This window comes from Bos indicus, chromosome 10 (genome assembly GCF_029378745.1).
Source record: "Bos indicus isolate NIAB-ARS_2022 breed Sahiwal x Tharparkar chromosome 10, NIAB-ARS_B.indTharparkar_mat_pri_1.0, whole genome shotgun sequence".
NCBI lineage: Eukaryota > Metazoa > Chordata > Mammalia > Artiodactyla > Bovidae > Bos > Bos indicus.
Genome location: NC_091769.1, coordinates 88,486,954 through 88,507,838, shown reverse-complemented (window position 1 = coordinate 88,507,838; position 20,885 = coordinate 88,486,954). Strand labels below are relative to the sequence as shown.

The following is a 20,885-nucleotide window of genomic DNA, read 5'->3' as shown; positions in this document are numbered from 1 at the left end:
AGTATCTTCCAGTTATGCATGTGGGTGTTAATTTAGATGTATTTTCTTCTGGGACTCTTCTTGTCAGGGAACAGATGACAGTGAATGGCGAGACTGAACTGTCTACTTCCTTTCATTACAGAAAACATGCTTAGAATGATATAGCAATAAGTGGAAGTGGTGAGGTCTAAATCTCTTGGCATTTCTTCTTTTCCTTGATAACTTTTCTAACAGAAGGTAATTTGTGGTAAGAAAAAGGTAGCAAGTTGTAAAATAATACAGGAAAAATTAATGTATATGGAACTTAGCAAATTTGTCAGTTTCTTTAAAAATCTTTAATATCATTTATATACAGTAAAATTCACTAAAGTGTAATTCCATGAGTTTTAACAAATGTATGCGGTCATGTAACCATACCGTAAAGTACAGAATATTTTCATCACCCCTGAAAAGACCCCTTATACCCCTCTTCCGTCAATCATCTCTCCATTCCCTGGCAACCACTAATCTGTTCTATCACTATAATTATGTCTTTTTAAGAATTTCCTATAATTGGATTCATAAGAGTGTAATCTTTTGTGTCTAGCTTATTTCATTTAACATAATACTCTGCAACTCATAATCATTTTTGTATTTTTCAGTTATTTTTATCTCTCTTCATCACGTTTCCTCTGTTTTTCTGAATGGATGGAGCATTTTTATAATAGCATTTTTCATCCTTGTCTGCTAATAGTCTGTCATTTCTGCTCTGTTTCTCTTGATTGACCTTTCTCCTAGTTGCTGGGTCATATTGTCCTGTTGCTTTGAATGCCTAAATTCTTTTACTACACATCATGACCTTGTGAATTTCACATTATTAGGGACTGCATTTTGTTATATTCATTTATGTAATAATGTTGGACTTTGTTCTTGGAATCAATTGGATCCTCTCAGGACTTGCTGTTGAGGAGTGTTTGGGTGGGCCAGAGCAGCTTTTAGTCTAGGGCTAGTTTAGCTCCACTACCGGTGTGATTCTAAGGTCTTTCCATTCCAGTTGGTGAAAGTAGAAATTGTTCCCCGCTCCGTAGGAGTGCTGGGAATTGCTTAATCTGCTGCTTTCTGGTGGATCTCCCCAGACTCTCATGGTTTCTTCTCCTGTGTGTGCAGCTCAGCCCTTTGCCAGAGGCTCTTCTGCAGGCCCAAGAGCTCTCTTGGTGCACTTTCCTCCTCTCCTTTTGTGCTGCCCAGTAAATTCTAGCCACCTTAGCTTCCCCAACTTCAAAATCTGTTGTCTTCAGCGGACAAGACTAGGTCCCTGCTTCCGGAGCAGCCTGGGAGCTGTCTCTAGGTGGTATGGAGGCAGTTGCAAGACTCATTTCTGGTTTCCTTCCTCTCCAGGAGGACAGTTGTGCACTGCCTGTGGCCCAGTGTCTGAAAACCATTCTTTAATATACCCTGTCCAGCTTTCTGTTGTTTACAAGCGGTTCAGTAAATCCAGTTACAAGAAGTACAGTAAATCCAGTTCCTGGTACTCTTATCACAGCTGGAACTGGAAGTCTCTTACTCTAAATGTAGAGTAAGCGTGTGTTGGTATTTCTAGGGGAAAGTTAGAGTATGTTGCTCATCAGTTATCAACATAAATGTAACATACTTTAATGTCTGCTTTAATATTTGTAAGATGTATGTCATAACTTAAGTGATGTTCTTCAGTGTTCACACTAATCTAATCTACGCTTGTGTTAGCTTCTCTGGTCAACTTAAAATTATTTACATAAAGAATATTAATTTGGGGTTATTTGTAGCAAACTTACCTAGAGTAGTCTCCACATCAGTGATGGATATGTTAGTGTTTTGAGTCTAAGAACATTTGTTAATCATCTGTATTTCCAGTTGATTGATTTATCTTTGAACTGTATGATTATATTTTTTAAAATATGAATCTGCTGGATTTCTCATATATGTGAAAAAATGACCGCAACCTTCCTTATTTGTGAGCAGATTTTGAAAACTGTTGAACAGTTCTTAGCCCTTACAAGCTGATTTTTTGAGTTTGTGTCTTGCTCTCTATAACAGAACAATTGTTTTAGGACATCTGTTCGTAGATCGACGTCCCATAAAGTCAAAACCAGGTCAGATATCTAGTCAGCAGTTCGAAAAATGTATGCCTTAATCCATTTGTGTTTAGGAAAGATGAACAAAGTAGGGTTAAAAATATGATTTTTACATTACACAGGTATGCTGCTGCTGTTTGATAGGAGTTTTAGGAAAATGGTAATACAAACTCAAAACTCAAGAAGAAAATGTGGGACTCTCTGATCTTATATGTAAAATCATTTTGCAGCAAAGTTTTTGGAATGAATATTGAAGTTGAGAGACCTTAATTCTAGTCAGCTGTGCCACTTATTATCGTATGACTGTAAGCCAGGCACAACCTTGTGAGTCTCCTAATATAAATATATGTATTTATATATTATATATTGTATAAATATTTATATAAACGAATTGGTAGTAAGTGTCTTACCTACTGTGAAGGGTGGCAGGGTGTTAAAGGAGGCGGCACCAGTGCACCTGTTTGAGGACGCCTGTGTGCCACTGGCAGTAGTGGGAATACTACTCCTTAAACTTCATTTTGTACATTACCATGAAATCTACATACACTCAGCACTTACCATGACAGAATTTACCAAAGCAAGATATCTTTGTGTCTTTTTATATTCCATACAGTTTACTGTGCAAAAATTATTTTGTTTCCCTCCCCATGATTTTCCAGGCAAAGAGTGTATTCAGCAGTTAGCCGAAAACGTCAGGTATTTCAGGAGACGTCTGAAAAGCATGGGCTTCATCATCTATGGAAATGAAGATTCTCCAGTGGTGCCTCTGATGCTCTACATGCCAGCCAAAATTGGGTACTTTTTTTTTTTTTTTTTGGTTATGTGCGTAGGCTTTCTGATTTTGATCCACGGGCTTTTCACCACAGTGGCTCCTCTTGTTGCAGAGCAAGGGCTCTAGAGTATGCAGGCTTCAGCAATTGTGGCACATGGGCTCCGTGGTTTTGGCTCACAGGCTCCAGAGCTCAGGCTCTATAGTTGGGTTGCACGGGCTTTACTTGGCTCCGCTGCATGTGGGATCTTCCTAGACCAGGGATCGAACCCATGTCCCCTGTATTGGCAGGTGGATTCTTAACCATTAAGTCTCCAAAATTGGGTACCTTTTTGCAGATGACAGATCAGCCTCTTATTAGACTTAAGATCTCCCATGATGTGAGACCAGGGTTGTATGTTCTGTTAGGTAAAATTATCTTGGTCACATTATGTTAACCTTCATTTGCTAGATGTGCCATTGAGTAAACAATGGATTACAGTTTGTAAAATGCATTAACTTGTTAGTCTTTCATTAAACAAACATTTGAGTTAAGTGTACTCTTCTACGGGGTTAAGATAGGTCAGTTAATAAACCACAGAAATAGAAATCCCTGTCCTTGTGGAGTTTATGCTCTACTGGGGCACGAGTCAGACAAACAATAAATAAGGAAATTTGTAATATGTATGTTAGAAGGTTTTAAGTGCCATGGGAGAAAACAGAGTAGGATAGGGGGTGAGAGAGAGTGCCTTGTGGGTGGGCAGATTACAGAATTAAATGGGATGGTCACCCCTGGGTGGGCCTCAGTGGGAAGGGAAGATGATATACAAGCTGGAACTCATAGCTGAGCAAGTTAGCCACTTGGAGAATGAAGCTTCTGTCCAAAGGCCATAATATGGGAACATATTCCTTCCACTGCTAGCCAGTGGAAGACTAGCAGGAGGTGAGGGGCTGAAGTGCAGTGCCCAAGGCGGGGCAGTGAGCCATGAGGTCAGCCGTGTAATTGCACAGTTACCAGATGTGCACAGTGTACCAGCCCCTTTGGCTTGTGCAAGGCATATATAATGGAAATCTTTGCCCTGAAATAGCTTTCGGTGTATTTGAGAAGCACAGATGTATAACAAAACCAAAATATATTTGAAAAGCCGATATGAAGTGGATAAAGGAGTCATCTGCTTAGTCAGTAAAAAGGGCACATCTTTTCAGAGTTGAGAGTTTGGGTCTTAAATATAAATTCAAATAAGGATCATTTCTCAGGTTTAAGTGAACTCAGCAGAGAAGCAAGTTTTTTCTTCGCCTTTGAATATCCAGTGCCCACCATAGCTCCTGGCACTCAGCAAATGTTTATTAAAATGAATTATTATAGGAGGGGAAATTAAATCAGGGAACCTGGGAGTATGGTGGTCCAGGTGGTCATCTGAAGATGGGATGAGCTGGCCTCACACACACCCAGGAAACCCTGAATGCCAGTGGCAGCTCAACACCTAAATCGATCCAGAAAATGCATGGTCTGGAAGGCTAATGCTTGGTCTTTCTACCAGCAGAAAAACGTCCATATTATAGCAGATCCTCCACATCCTTAGTCTTAAAAAATTTTTTATACTGCCAAGCCTAACATTTCAAGGACCAGGCTTAAACTCAAGTTCATTTTGAAACCTCTGAACCACTGTTACATATCAGGGACACCTTAAAGCTACCACTGCAAATTACCTTGACAAGCCTTATTAAAAATTGGTCTCTGCCAACACTTATCCTTTCACCTTTCTGTGAAACCTTTTGGGAGAAGACCACTTTAGGATTGAATGGAGTCTTTTTGTAAACTGTCAGCTTTAACTTTCACAGAAGTTAGAAGAAACTCCTAATAGAAATCTCTAGTGCCTTTAAGAGTTTAAATGACTCAGGACGGCAAGACCTTTGTACTGTGTGCTTTATTATTCTTCCTAGTTTCTTGTTTTCCCTTTGCAGCGCCTTTGGACGGGAGATGCTGAAGCGAAATATTGGTGTAGTTGTGGTAGGATTTCCTGCTACCCCAATCATTGAGTCCAGAGCCAGATTTTGCCTGTCTGCAGCTCATACCAGAGAAACGCTTGATACTGTAAGTAGACACTTTCACTTTGATATGCTGCTGCTGCTAAGTCGCATCACTCGTGGCCGACTCTGTGCGACCCCATAGACGGCAGCCCACCAAGCTCCTCCATCCCTGGGATTCTCCAGGCAAGAACACTGGAGTGGGTTGCTATTTCCTTCTGCAATGCATGAAAGTGAAAAGTGAAGTCGCTCAGTCGTGTCCGACTCTCAGGGACCCCATGGACTGCAGCCTACCAGGCTCCTCCGTCCATAGGATTTTCCAGACAAGAGTACTGGTTTGCCAGTGCCTTCTCCGTCACTTTGATATAAATATACCTTATACTAAGAAGGCCTGTGTATCAGGTGAAATCAATCATCTGTTGGTCCTCATGGTCATTGAGCACCTGAGATAGATAGTCACTGGTAGACGATGGAGCACACAGTGCTGTTTAATATATGGCTGTTAACAAAAAATTGCAGAACTGTTAGCATCACCCACCAGATCCTGTGTGATCAGGGCTCTTGGGAAATTTCTGGCTTCATCTTGTTCCACTCTCTCCTTCATTATAGTCTCTACAACTCTTTATTCTCTTTCTATTCTAGCTTTCTCTTGCAAGCTTTCCCACCTGTTTTTCTGTGTGTGGAAGTTTCTCTCTTGATCCTTCTCTCCCCTTTGTCTGGCTGACTGTTACTCATTTATCACATCTCCACGTAGACCTACTCAAGGGTTTTTCCAAACCCTCTTGCTAGATGTTTCTGAAAATCCTAAGACTCTTGCCTAGAAAATTCTTTACACCTGTAGTTATTTAATGGCAGTCTTTTCCATTAGGTAAGTCTTAAGCAGGAACTAAGTCTATTTTTTTCATTCTTGTGCCAAGCATATAATAGGAACTCATAATTATTACTGACTATAAAAATTTATGGTCTCTTAATATGTTCTCGTCTCTTGGTATTTCTTTAATATGCTATTACCTCACACATAAGACTTCAGACTTTTTAAAGCTTTAAGATGTTCCTATGTTGGGTGCATTTAGTTCATTTCAGTTTAGTTCAGTCGCTCAGTCATGTCCAACTCTCTGCAACCCCATGGACTGCAGCATGCCAGGCCTCCCTGTCCATCACCAACTCCAGGAGTCTACTCAAACTCAGGTCCATTGAGTCGATGATGCCATCCATTGATCTCATCCTCTGTCATCACCTTCTCCTCCCACCTTCAATCTTTGCCAGCATTACAGTGTTTTCCAGTGAGTCACTTCTTTGCATCAGGTGGCTGAAGTATTGGAGTTTCAACTTCAACATCAGTCCTTCCAATGAATATTCAGGACTGATCTCCTTTGGGATGGACTGGTTGGATCTCTTTGCAGTCCAAGGGACTCTCAAGAGTCTTCTCCAACACCACAGTTCAAAAGCATTAATTCTTCAGCACTCAGCTTTCTTTATAGCCCAACTCTCACATCCATACATGGCTATTGGAAAAACCATAGTTTTGACTAGACAGACCTTTATTGGCAATGTCTCTGCTTTTAAATACGCTATCTAGGTTGGTCATAACTTCGTCTTTTAATTTCATGGCTGCGGTCACCATCTGCAGTGATTTTGGAGCCCAAACAAATAGTCTGTCACTGTTTCCATTGTTTCCCCATCTATTTCCCATAAAGTGATGGGACCAGATGCCATGATCTTAGTTTTCTGAATGCAGAGCTTTAAGCCAGCTTTTTCACTCTCCTCTTTCACTTTCATCAAGAGGCTCTTTAGTTCTTCTTTGTTTTCTGTCATTAAAGTGGTGTCATCTGCATATCTGAGGGTATTGATATTTCTCCTGGCAATCTTGATCCCAGCTTGTGCTTCATTCAGCCCAGCATTTCTCATGATGTACTCTGCATATAAGTTAAATAAGCGGGGTGACAATATACAGCCTTGACATACTCCTTTCCCGACTTGGAACTAACTGTTGCTTCCTGACCTGCATACAGATTTCTCAAGGGGCAGGTCAGGTGGTCTGGTATTCCCATCTCTTTAAGAATTTTCCACAGTTTGTTGAGATCCACACAGTCAAAGCGTTACATCTTCCTTGGGTTTATGCTGTATGGGACTCTGCACTTTCTGGACTTGGGTGGCTGTTTCCTTTCCTATGTTAGGGAAGTTTTCTGCTACTATCTCCCTATATTTTCTTAGGCCCTTTCTCTCTCTCTTCTTCCTCTGGGACTCCTATCATGTGAATGTTGGTGTGTTTAATGTTGTCCTAAAGGTCTCTAAAACTGTCCTCATTTCTTTTAACTCTTTTTTCCTTATTCTTTTCCACTCCAGTGATTTCCACCATTTTATCTTCAAGTCACTTATCTGTTCTTCTTATTCATTTATTCTGTTGATTCCTTCTAGTAGAATCACTAATAATAAAAATATTCCTTCTATTTTTCATTTCAGTTATTGTGCTGTTGAACTCTGTTGTTTATATTTTCTAGCTCTTTATTATACATTTCTTGTACCTTCTTGGTCTGTGCCTCCATTTTTTATTTTTCCTGAGATCTTGGGTCATCTTTATTATCATTACTGTGAATACTTTTTCAGGTAGATTTCCTGTCTCCACTTCACTGATTTGTCTTCTAGGGTTTTATCTTGATCCTTTGTCTGGAACATACTCCTCTGCTGTCTCACTTTGTCTTAACTTTCTGTGTTTGCAGTCTCCATTACGCAGGCTGCAGGGTTGAAGTTCCTCGTCCTTCTGGTATCTGGCCCCTGGTGGCTGAGGCTGGTCTAGAGGCTTGTGCAGGCTTCCTGGTGGGAGGGATTGGTGCCTGCCCACTGGTGGGTAGAGCTGGGTCTTGTCCCTCTAGTGAGCAGGGCCATATCAGGGAGAGTGTTTAGAGACAGCTGTGGGCTCAGGAAGTCTTTAGGCAGCCTATCTGGTGATGAGTGGGCCTGTGTTCCTGCTGTGTTGGTTGTTTGGGCTGCCGCATCCAAGCACTGGGTGCCTACAGGCTGTTAGGTGGGGCCAGGTCTTGGTGTCAAAGTAGCAGTCTCCAGACTCTAATGAGTATTCCCCCATACCTCCACCACCAGTGTGAGCCACAGCCACCCCTGCCTTCCCTTGGGGACCCTTCCAAGACCAGCATGTAGGTCTGGCCCAGGCTTCTATGGAGTCACGGCTTTTCCCCAGGGTCCTGGTGCATACAAGACGTTGTGTGCATCTTCCAAAATGGAGTTTCTGTTTCCCATTCTGTGGGAATGGGAGGACTGTAATCAAGCCCCACTGGCCTTCAAAGCCAGATGCTGCTCCTCCCATTGCCAGACCCCCCACCCCAAGCTGGGATGCCTGACACGGGGCTCAGAACTCTCCTTCCTATAGGAGAAACTCTGCAATGTAATTATTTTCCAGGCAGTGAGTTGCCCACCCATTGGGTGTGAGATTTGATTGTATTGCGAATGTGGCCTTCCTGCCATCTTGTTGTGGCTCCTTTGTCTTTGGATGTAGAATATCTTTTATGATAGGTTCCAGTCTTTTTTGTCAGTGGTTGTTCAGCAGGGGGTTGTGATTTAGAGAGAGGATGAACTCAAGTCCTTCTACTCCACTGTCTTGTCTCCAGCCTCTTTAAGATTTCAGACTTATAAAAAACACAAAAGGATTTCAAACTTTAAATAAATACTACTTTCTAAGAGTTTATAGAGCTCTAGAACATATTTGCATAAAATTGGTTGATAGAAAAAAAAATTAGGTGATAGAAATATCAGAATATTAATTCATGGGAGAGCTACTAATCTTAATATTATGAATGCATGTTTTAAAAAGCTTAATTTTTAAAAACAGCTTAATTGACATTTTAATTTTCTTAACTGCTAAAGATTTTGATTTTTTTGTCCCTATTTCTTCATAGCAAATCTTCTACAAATATGGTATATTCTTAATCATCTGACACTGAAATGGGATTCAATTTATTGATATTATATCTTTGTTTTTCTTCTTCTTTATTTTTTTTGAGATTTTTCCGATAGATTTTCCCTTTACTCAAAAATCTTACTGATGAATTTCTTCTTTCATTATTTTTTAACCCAATGATACCAGCTTCTCTTCCATCCTGTTTGGGTATTTAAGAGTTTCAACACACCTTTTAAAAAATAACTGTCATTAAAAGCAATGACTAAAGTTATTCACTATGTCTTCTAAAAATTTTTACTCCTGATAACTAAACAGATTCATGAAATAACTTAGCTGTAATCAGGTATCTTGGTAGATTTCTATTGCCAATAGTGTGTTTACCAGTTGACAGTTCTGATCTTTTTCTCATAATATCCATTGAAGGATTATTTGACTTTGCCTTCCATTTAGGTCTTTTAAGCATAAAGTTTTGTTTTTTTTTTTGAAACTGCAGGTTTGTTAAAGTCATTTTGTCTTAATGATTTTTTATGGAAGTAACATGAACATTATGAGATACAAATGAAGTTTCATTTATTAATAGGCCCTGAGACATGCTTCTATATATAGGAAATGCACTATAATTCACACTAAAAAACTAACCTGCTATAGCTAATAAATATATTCAGCAAAGTTGCAGAGTAAAAAACACAAAAATTAGTGTGTTCTATACACTGGCAGTGAACACATGAAAAGGAGATTAATATTTCATTTACGATAGCATTCAAAAGAATAAAATACCTAGGAATAAATTTAACCAGGGAGGTGGAAGACTTGCATATGAAGCTGTAAAACATTGCTGGAAGAAATGAAGGAAGACTTAAATAAATGTAAAGATAGCCCATATCCATGGACTGGAAGATTTAAGTTTATTAAAATGTCAGTTCAGCAAGATCTGTAGACCCACTGCCGTCCCTATCAAAATTACAATGGCTATTTTTGCAGAAATAGGAAAACTGATCCTTAAATTCGTATGGAACAGTAGGAGGCCCCAGATCAGCAAAACAATATTGAGAAGGAAAATAGAAGTTGGAGAACTCAAACTTCCCAATTACAAAACTTTCTACAATGCTACAGTAATTGGAATGGTGGAGTACTAGCATAAAGATAGACTTGTAGACCAATGGAGTAGAGTCAAGAGTCAAGAAATAAACCCAAATATCTATGGCTAATTGATTTTCAACACGGAAGCCTAAGACTGGTTAATGGAGAAGGTATAGTCTCTTCAATTAATGGTACTGAACAGCTGGATAACCACATGCCAAAGAATGAAGTTAGACCCTTACAGCATGGATGAGCCTTGAAAACAGGATGCAAAGTGAAAGAAGACACAGAAGACCGTTCATATGCAGTGTCTAAAACAGGCACATCCACCGGGCCAGGAAACAGATCAGTGGTTGTCAGAGCCTAGAGGAAGGAGGAACGAGGATTTGAGTATGGACTTTATTTTTTGAAGTGATAATGTTTTAAAATTAGATAGTGATGAAAGTTGTACAACTCTGAATATACCCAGAAGCACTGAATTATGAACTTCTAAGAGGTGAATTTTGTGAATTATATCTCAGTAAAGCTATTATTTTTAAAAAGGAGAAGAGCAGAATTGTCAGCTTGGGGATGTGCAGCTATTCTAGAATATTCTCTTATTCAAAGACCATATGCAACCCTATAATTAACATGTTTTCCCCCTAAGAACTCATCTTATCCTGTCATCCAGAAGTTCAGTGTAGACTATTTGTTAACAAACTTTGATACTTGTAATGGTTTCTTATTCCTAATCTAAGCAGGTAACCTCACAACATGGCCAGCAGTTTGTAGTTACGGTTTTCTCTTTTATGTCAGTAAAACCTGTTCATCTGAGATATTTGTTATAGTATCAGTCTACATTCCTTTGGGCTGCGGTGGCTTTCTTGCTCATTTTCTTTTTAAATTGATGAACAATTTCATGTTCTTCTGAATATCCTTTACTTTGTGATTTAGTAAGTCATGTGTTGTTTTAAATTAGTAAGTCCTATATCAGAGGTTGGGAGAATAAATGGCTTAAGAGATTGTCTCAGCTGAAATTCAATCTTAAATTGTTTCCATATGGAACTTTTAATTAAACCTCTCCTCAAAGGTACCACTGTTCTGATAGCCTATTGAAGTCCAACTCTTACTTGCTTTTTATATTTTTCACATTTGGAGTGAAGAGTATTTTTTTCTTATGTTAGGATAAATATGCAGTACTTTTTATTAGTGTCCCCCTCCCCATAAACACTGATTTCTTAAAGGCTAAACTTAAGAACAGTTGAATGTGCCTATTACCTAATAATCAGCTGATTTTCTTTTCTGAGCTAGATGGTGTACATTTTCCTGTGTAATTATCACCCTGAGTGGACAAATGATGCATATGATGTGATGGAGATTTGGAGAGCCACAGTCAAGCAGCCGGGCTTCTACCTTTTCTTAGTCTAATGAGGTAGTGTCCCAGATAGAGCCATTCTCACCAAAGCCGAGCCTATTAGACTCACGTCCACAGATGCCTGTGGAGTGAACGCCAGTGCTGGAGAGCTGCCTTGAACTGAAAATGCAGTCTGTGACCTGTGCCAGGTGCTTTTATTAGAAAGCCTTAGAATCCAGGATTTCAGAATTTTGGCCATCGTCAATGGATTGCTCTGAGAAATTCCCATCACACGCATCACACATCCCTTTCTTGCATTGTGACTCTCTGTTCTCACTCTCTGTGTGCTGCTTTTTGGAAAGTTAACTGTGAACTATGATTTGTATACTTTGCTGTATGTATGTATACTTCAACCAGGAGTTGGGTTTTGTTTGTTTTTAAGTATATATAGGAAACCATAGACAGATTACGAGGTAAGACTAGTGTAGCAATTAGTAAGAGATTTTTCACTTCATCACTTGTCTTAGTGTTTTAATTTTTATAAGAAACATATTATCTTTGAAAAATAAAAGAGCAAACTTTACCAACAAGAAAGTTATACTGAGAGTTTTGATGGAAAGACAAGATAGTCTGTCCACATTAGGATTTGGGGGTTTAAAATCAAACCTGAGTTTAAATGCTGACTGATCTTTCTTTTTTCTTACCGAGTCTGCACAGCAGTGCATTTGGGGACTTTCTTCATCTCTCATCTAGGAAGCATCCCAATGCCAACTTCTTATTGCTTTTCTGGTAGTGTGATACCAGAAAGAACACATACTGGAGGATAAAAGGAGAGGTAACAAGTTGTAGCCATCCTGGCCAATTCAGGGTACACACTCCTTCTTCTAGAAGCATGTCATACGTTGATTAATTATACCCTTCATCCTGAATCCCTGCTGTCCACAGCCTGTTCTTCATGGTCAGCCTGATGTCCTTGCTCAAAAACCTGCTCTTTGCACTGCCAGACTCTAGTTTGCTCAGAGCAAATGCACTGGGCACAGCCTACCTCAGGATGGCCGTGCCATGATGATTTTTAGAAAGGTGAAGCAGCAAGTGTGCCTTCCTCCTCCTGGCTCTGACTCACTCCTGCTGTGTCTTGTGTACTAGGCTTTAAAGGAGATAGATGAAGTCGGGGACCTGCTGCACCTGAAGTATTCCCGTCATCGGTCAGTACCCCTCCTGGACAGGCCCTTTGATGAGACGACGTATGAAGAAACAGAAGACTGAGCCTTTTTGGTGCTCTGCTACAGGACCTGTCTCACTCACCCAGGAACTGCATGTGGCCTCTCTGAGCCAGTGGCAGGAACCACATTTCCGTGGCCATCTCACGTGAAAGACATTTCCTCAGCTACTGACGGCGGCCACCTCCACTCTCAGCGGCGTTTTGTAAATAGTGAGAAACTGCTGCACATCCTTCCTTCGCTACATTTCACCTTAAAAAAAAAAAAGGGGGTGACTCACTTTGCTTTTTTTTGTCTATTAAAAAAAAATGTTTTATTTTATAACTATTCTACTTGTGAAATCACGCTGACCCTAGCCCGTCTTTGGCTGACCACGCAGGCTGTTTCGCTCTCGCAGCCCCCTCCTACTCCTGCGCCCGGCCAGAGCTCCTGCCGTCCCTGGCCCTCCTTCCTGGGGAGCAGGTGCCTCCCACTCAACTTCAGTCAAGGTCTCAGAGGCTGCCAGCCTTGGAATCCCTACTGAGCCAGTCACGACACAATCCACCAGTGTTTTAAAGGTAACTGAAGTCTAGCCGTGTGAGAAAGGCAGTCAAGACTAACGTTGCCAAAACTGCCCCCCTCCGCTTGGAACTCTCTCTGGCCAGGAGCCTCTGAGGCTTGGTCTTTGTCCGTTTTGTTCTGGCTACCAGAGGATAATCCTCCTTCACCATCAAATGTTTCTCCATAATGGTCACCCTCTGAAGGTTATGTCCAGTTTCTGGGTGTTTCCCAAGCTACGATCTGACACTCCTGCCCCCTCTTTAAGACACGGAGATTGCACCCACTTACCACCCTGGTCAGACCTCGGTGCTGAAGCTGATGCCCAAGCTCTCTGCTCTGTGCAGAGCAGCCCCTCGGTGATCCCTCCTCCTGCCAGCATGAGAGGGCAGGGGCCGTGTGGAAAGAGGTGGTGGCTCCTCGTATCCACAGAACGTCTGGGTTGGTTATTACTGCTTTCTACTTTTCAAAATTATGACAGCCTCTGCCTGGGTCTGGGTCCAGATTAGGATTGAAACTGATAAAGGAAAATGTGGGTGAACCCCCTGGAGGGCTCAGAAGGTGTTTGTCACGTTCCTGAGTTTGCTAGCTCACCCTCTCAAGAGGATGGCCTCTGTAAGTAGCACTCTCTGAGTGATGTTGCTCTTTCGCCCTCAGTGTCCTGGTGCAGTTCTCAGCTGGCATTTGGGCCTCGGGCTCCATCTCCTTCCGTTACCTCCTTGTTTCTCCCTGAGAAGTTCTGAACACACTTTCACTAACCTGAGATCCTCTTTTGACTCCGTTTTCATTACCAGGCAAGGGAACATCTTTCAGTGAGCTTTATACTGCTTGACCAAAGAACAAATCCGAAAATCACCCTGTTAAAGTTCTTACTTTTTTTTTTCCGTTGACCAAAGCTTAAGTGAAGAGAACTTTGGACTTTTTTGTACCCAGGATCAGCTTTTAGTAGCCATCCAGTACTACAGGGGAAGGAGTGGAAACAGAATGAAGACCTGTGTGTGAAAGCAGTTTTGTACATTTTTGAAATCGCTCCTTTTATCGGCAAAAAAAATTCTCAGTCCAAGTTCTCTCTAGACATCTTGTCACCAGATGTGGTGTTTTGTGCTGAAACGTTTAGTGGAGGACATAAACGATGCTGTTGCTGGTAAAGTTCTGTTTTCATGTCTTAAGTTATCTTAGGTCACTCTCAGCATCTGAGAACCTTAAGCCCTTGAAATAGTTGGAGGTTTTATTATACTTTTTTAAAGAATTAAAAAAAAAAATGAGCCAGGTAGAGATGCAGGGACTGCATTTAGCAGGTACAAGTTGGAGTAAAAAAGACTGTGGTAAACTAAGTAATTAGTCGTGTAAAATAAAATACATTACTAACAATCCCTGCACATCTAGTCCTCACCATAGAACCCCATTAGAATACCAGAGAGCTTTTGCTGGTATAGAGTTTGCAAAAGTCACAAACTTTAAGCAATGAACTTAATGGCCAGTCTTTAATTTTGACTTGCATGAAGTCACTGCAACTTAAAATGTCAGTTATGTGGGCATTTAAATATATATATATATATATATATATATATATATATCACTTTGCTATGCAGTTATTTCAGGATAAATGCAGTTAAGTTATAGGTTTATTTTGAAGTGGAAAAAACTGTGATCTCACCAAGCACTCTACTTTCTAGAGGAAAAAACATTATGCACACTGATTGTCTCTTCCTGAAACTGTAATGTAAATCTAGGGTCCAGTCATATCACAAACACCATTATTTAACCATGTACTTGGGAAAATACAAGTGTATATAAATGAAGTCATTGGGAATGAGTAGAAACAAACCCAAAACAAATAAGTGTTGTTTAGTACATGGTTTAACACAGCCTGCTTCAGGAATCTGATGGGATTCAAACAGGTATCTGCTAACCATTCCTACCAAAGCTGATCCATCGGACTTAGCTGATAGAGGTGTGACTAATCCTTACTACTTCTTCTCATCCCTCTTTTCATGTAGCGTTGTCTTCATCCATTGCAGGTTTATATGACCGTTTTGTGCAGATCGAATCAGAAACCAGGAAGTATATAACTAGGGGACATCAAAATCACATCCAAAGAATTGATCAAGTGGCAATGTCAGATTCTCCTCCCATCTTTATTAAAAGCTTTGCCCTAGAATATGGCGTGTGTTTTGGAACAAGTAAATATTGAAAGGGAAGGTTCAGGGTTAAGGTCTTTGAAACACCAAACTTTTCACTTTGCTTTGGAACATTTTTTCCCTTTAAAAAACATTCTGGTCTCCGGAGCCCAGAGTACTGCTCGCTCGTTTGAAGAACTCAGCACCTTTAGTCTTTTCATCACTATCTTAAACTTTTGTGATAGGGTATTTCAGTTGGTCAAACAGGCTTCTTCCTTATGTGGGGATGGAAGGTGAGCAGAAGTAAGGGACACAGCTTCTGAGGGCTGTGTGTTTGCCTGGTGCCTTTTCAGAAGCCAAAGCCGTTTATTCCCTCTCACCTCCCTTTCCAAATTGATGAGGATCTCTGGCAACTTGTCATACTGGGTTAGGCAGCAGCACAGAACTGCTAGTCACGTGAAGAAAGAGAATTCGGGTTCTTCTTTTGTATGAATTTGTGGCAAAACCACCTTCAGAAGGTTGAATATAATTGACTGTCGCCCAGTTTTCTCTTTTTTTGGCCACTCCGCATGGCATGCAGAAGTCTAGTTCTGCAGTCAGGGATCAAACCCGCGCCTCCTGCAGTGGAAGCGTGGAGTCTTAACCACTGGACTGCCAGGAAAGTTCCTCCTGGTTCTTTTGTAATAATACAAAGAGTTGCTGTGACCACGTTCCCAGGGTGTCTCTCTTGATGTTCTAGGTAAGCCAGAATAGGTTTTAATCTCTACTTGCTATAACCTGTGTGGTTAGAAAAGACGAAAGAGTTCTTTTCCTCTGTCCACCGTCAGGAACGTCAAGAATTGTTGAGCACTTCACGCAGGTAAAACCAGTGTAGCCCCAAGGGGTAATGAAGGGGGAGTTAGGAAAATCACAGGATTCGTCTTGGCCATTGAGCAGCTGTCTGCTTCAATGCACCCTCAGCCTGTAGAGTGATATGCTGCTACCTGCCTAACATGGAAGCTCAGTGCCCAGGGCATCTTAATCCGTGAAGCTAGTTAATCAGAATATCTTCCATTCTCTCCTCAGCGTTACCTCCATGAAACATGGTGTTCAGACTCCTGGCCAGTTGCCATGTGCCCAGATAGCTAAGTTAGACAGCTGGCTTCCTGCCTTATCGTACAGAAGAAATGTCAGGACTTGCCAGTAAGCCCTTTGCTCTTAATGTGTAAAAATGCCATTGCCCCTTTAGTCACTTCCAGTACTTCTGAGCACCTTTCCTATAGATTGAGCCTTTTCTAGGGAGGAGACTGAAGGGGCTAGCTCAAGCCCTCATTGGAAATGATCTAGTCTCTGCTGAGTCTGGAGTTATCACATTCCCAGTCATTCTTGGGAAGGACTTGGAGGAGCTGTGGTCAAGGTCTTGTTTACTACAGAGTACACATGATAAATGGCCTTATAAACTGAAATTCTTTGTGGTATGATGAGTTTATTCAACTGACCGTAAAGAATTCAGTGGTTATCTTAAACTGCCATTACTATGTTTTTAATGAAGCATACCCAAAGCTCTGTTCTTCTGGAGCAGTTGTGGGGAGGTTGAATGAAAGGTAAAAGTTAGTTCGGCGCCCTGATATTGTGCCAGGTGTCCTGCCTTGTTGCTGTCTGCGTGGATAGTGGATCCTCCCATAGACGAGGAGCCTGGAGCCCACTCAGTGTCTGCTTTTTCCACCACGGTTCCAGAGTTCCTGTGCACGGCTTTGTCGCTTGGCCCAGGTCTTCTAAGAAGTGTGGGACATATCCCTGGCCAGGGTGGAATGTCTTCACCCTTAGCATTAGGTCTTGTTCCCTCAGTTGTTAAGGGTTGGAACAGTAAAAAGCATCCTCAGTGGTTCTTCAGAGGAGACTAGTGAGGTCACCAAGACAGCCAGCATGCAGACACAGTCTTAATGATCCCTCTCTGGATAAAGGCAGCTAACATTAAGAGAAGGGGGAAAGATAAACGAAGAATAGAGACATAGCTTATGGGGAGCTTAGCTCTTTATTTTGTTGGCCTGTATATTTTTCATTCCTGAAAAACTGGAATTTGCAAGAGGTGCTGTGATAACCCTTCTCCAGCCCTGTAATGCTCATATAATCTGAGAAAGAGAAGGGAAATATATAAATTAATTTTTTAAGATTTAGTATTGTGTTAAATGTCACCCTGTCTCCCTTCTTTGCTGAATGATTTTTTTGTTTTGTTTTTGATTTGTTGGATGATGATTGAGCTATAAATAATGGCTTGGGGAAGGTGTATCCATTCTGAGAGTGTATGTTAAGAGCTGAAGGGGAACTACTTGAGATGACTTAAGAATCATCCCATGCAAATACATTGTTTTGCTCCAATAAAATACTCGAGAAGCTGTATCTGCCTTTATTCATTCCACCAATAAATACCGAGTGCTGTTCCCACGCCAGGCCCTGTGCGGTGTGTCACTCAGTCATGTCCGGCTCTTTGCAGCCCCATAGACGGCAGCCTGCCAGGCTCCTCTGTCCATGGGATTTCCCAGGCGAGAACACTGGAGTGGGGTGCCATTCCCTTCTCCGGGGGATCTTCCTGACCCAGGGATCGAACCCATAGCTCCTGTACTGGCAGGCAGATTCTTTACCACGGAGCCACTTGGGAAGCCCAAGAGGAATTCATACAGGGAGTCATTAAGGTGGGGTGGGGGAGACCTTTGGGTTCACAGTAGCTGGAACAGTAACAGAACAAGCTAAGATTTTAACAATATAACTCACCCCCTCTTCCCACCTTGTACTTTGTCTGGGTCATCACAGCATTCAACCAGTAAATACCGAGTGCTGTTTCCATGCCGGACACTGCACTGAGCATCACAAACGAAAGAAGTTAGGGTTCCTACTTTCAAGTAAACAAATAAGCACACGAACCAAATACATTAGAAACTACTCAGTGCCGTGAAGGAAAGGCGAACGACGTGAGACGACTGGAACCAGTGTCTGGTTTAGACAGAGGTGATAGAGGAGACTTTTCTAAGGAGTGGAGACTCTGGAAGAGTGTGGTTAATGGTCACTGAGGAAAGGGCCAGTGGTGAGGTGGGGCTCACGAGGTGCTGGCCTGCTGCACAGGCTGTCGTGGTGAGTTTATCTCACTGGGAAAGTGAGTGAAAACTTCTAAGCATTGGAAGGAATATTCCCTAGCATGCTTTTTGGTAGACAATGACAAATTGATAAAATGTGTATGGAAATGCAAAGGACCTAGAATAGCCAAAACAGTTTTGTAACGGAACTTACACGTGTATATGTGCTCAGTCATGTCCGACTCTGTGGCCCCCGTGGACTACAGCCCACCATGTTCCTCTGCCCATCGAATTTTCCAGGTAAGAATACTGCAGTGGGGTGCCATTTCCTACTCCAGGGGATTTTCCCGACTCAGGGATTGAACCTGATTTCAAAACTTTGTGCAAAGAAAACTGCAGTAACCAAGAGTGGTATCAGCCAAGCAGTTGATACTAGACTAGTCACAAAAGAGCAATAAAACAGAATAGGGAGTCCAGAAGTAGACCCACACCTGTGTGGTCAGTTGATTTTCACACATGCCAGGTTAATTCAATGGGAAAAGGACCTCAACCCTAATGTAACATAACAGTTAAATCATTGATCTGAACATAACAAACAAAGCTGCTAGGAAAAACTATGAAAGAAAATCTGTGACTTTGGATTGCTGCTGCTAAGTCACTTCAGTCGTGTCCAACTCTGTGTGACCCCATAGACGGCAGCCCACCAGCCTCCCCGTCCCTGGGATTCTCCAGGCAAGAACACCAGAGTGGGTTGCCATTTCCTTCTCCAATGCATGAAAGTGAAAAGTAAAATTGAAGTCGCGCAGTCGTGTCCGACTCTTAGCGACCCCATGGACTGCAGCCTACCAGGCTCCGTCCATGGGATTTTCCAAGCAAGAGTACTGGAGTGGGGTGCCGTTGCCTTCTCCAGTGACTTTGGATTAGGTGCAATGATTTCTTCAGACACAAAAAAGGCTCAAAAAATGCTGATAAACTGGACTTTAAAAAAAAGCAAAAAATAGGAAAAGGTAACAAAAATGTAGGTCACAGACTGGGTTAAAATATCGACAGAACATATATCTGACAAAGGCTGTCTAGAATATATAAACAATTCTTAAAGCTCAGTAGGCAAGAGATTTGAACAGACACTTCACAAAAGGAATACTAGTGGCCAGTAAGCACATGGGAAAATGCTCAGTATCACTGGTTACATCAGTTCAGTCGCTCAGTTGTGTCTGACTCTTTGTGACCCCATGAACCGCAGCACGCCAGGCCTCCCTGTCCATCACCAACTCCTGGAGTCTACTCAGATTTGTGTCCATTGTATCGGTGATGCCATCCAACCATCTCATCCTCTGTCATCCCCTTCTCCTGCCCTCAGTCTTTCCCAACATAAGGGTCTTTTCAAATGAGTCAGCTCTTCGCATCAGGTGGCCAAAATACTGGAGTTTCAGCTTCAACATCAGTCCTTCCAATGAACACCCAGGACTGATCTCCTTTAGGATGGACTGTTTGGATCTCCTTGCAGTCCAAGGGACTCTCAAGAGTCTTCTCCAACACCACTGGTTACTAAGGAAATGCAAATTAAAACTGCAATAAGCTGCTACCACTCATCCACCTGCTAGAATGGCTAAATTCAAAAAGAATTACAATACCAAGTGTTGATGAAGGGGGGAATGCAAAATGGTACAGCCATTTGAGAAAACAATTTGGCAGTTTTTTGACAGCAGTTTCATCCAAGAGAAGTGAAAACATATGCATAGAAGATCTGGCACTTGAATATTCATAACTGCTTTATTCATAATAACCCCAAAATCAGTTCAAATGCCATCGCAATTAATAGGAAAAGAAGCAAAATGGTCATGTGATGGAATACTACTTAGCTGTGAAAAGGAACAAATTACTCACAACTAGATGGATGAATCCCAAACATGCTCAAAGAAAGAAGCCAAACAAAAGAATAAATAAAGATTATACACAAAATTCTAAAAAGGCAAACTAACCTATGATGACAGAAAGTGGAGAAGTGCTTACAACGAGCCAGGGGTGGGGAGGTAGGGATTAACTGAACAAAGGGACTAAAATCTTGACTCTAACAGATGTAAAAAGGAAAGGTTTTTATTTAACTCATTGATGAGGAAACTGTTAAGTGTATTACAACCAATTCAAAGGAAATTAGAAAACAAACTTTATGGGGCAGGAATATTAAATGTACAAATGACAAAACTGATTTCTTTCACACTAGGGGTGGTAGGTCAGCTGAACCTCCACAGGACAGGACAGAATTTGCATTTAAATAGAAAAGAATTATTTAGCTTTGCTGTTAGTTACCTACAACGTTCAAAGTTGTAAAACAGCTCCAAAACAAGGAAAGACTAGAATCAGATAACTCAAAGGATGCAACTGTAGACAATGCATTGTTTTCCACTGAAGCATATTTATTCTTCCTGCAGTTCACCAAAGGAAACTGGAGTTCTGAGAAATTTTTGTATCATGATGATGGTAGTGATTACCTGGATGTATACATTTGTCAAAACTCATTCAACTATACAATTAAAATAAGTGTGCTTTAGCCTTCCTTCAGCTTCTCTGACCTCTGAGTTCCAATGGACAGATGCAAGCACTTGATAATTAGGGAAGGGAGAGGAGGCCAGAGCAGAGAGAAACAGTCAAGAGCAGCTTTGGGGCAAGGTCCTGGTTCCCCATCAAAGGATACACACAACAGTATCTTGGAGCTATTCTGCAGGTAGTGTAACCCCCTCCAGATGGAAAAAATTAATGATTAATGATGGTATGCTGCCCACAAGC

General features: G+C 41.4%; 1 protein-coding gene across 1 annotated transcript in view; it reads left to right on the top strand.

Moving 5' to 3' along the window:
• Nucleotides 1-17,425, top strand: part of SPTLC2 (serine palmitoyltransferase long chain base subunit 2) — a 100,185-nt gene extending 82,760 nt beyond the window's left edge. The window contains exons 10-12 of the mRNA XM_070797917.1: nucleotides 2,729-2,864; nucleotides 4,783-4,912; nucleotides 12,318-17,425. Coding sequence (XP_070654018.1) covers nucleotides 2,729-2,864; nucleotides 4,783-4,912; nucleotides 12,318-12,437 — 386 coding nt within the window. The 3' untranslated portion in view covers nucleotides 12,438-17,425. The remainder of the gene's footprint in view (nucleotides 1-2,728; nucleotides 2,865-4,782; nucleotides 4,913-12,317) is intronic.
• The last annotated feature ends 3,460 nt before the right edge of the window (nucleotides 17,426-20,885 follow it).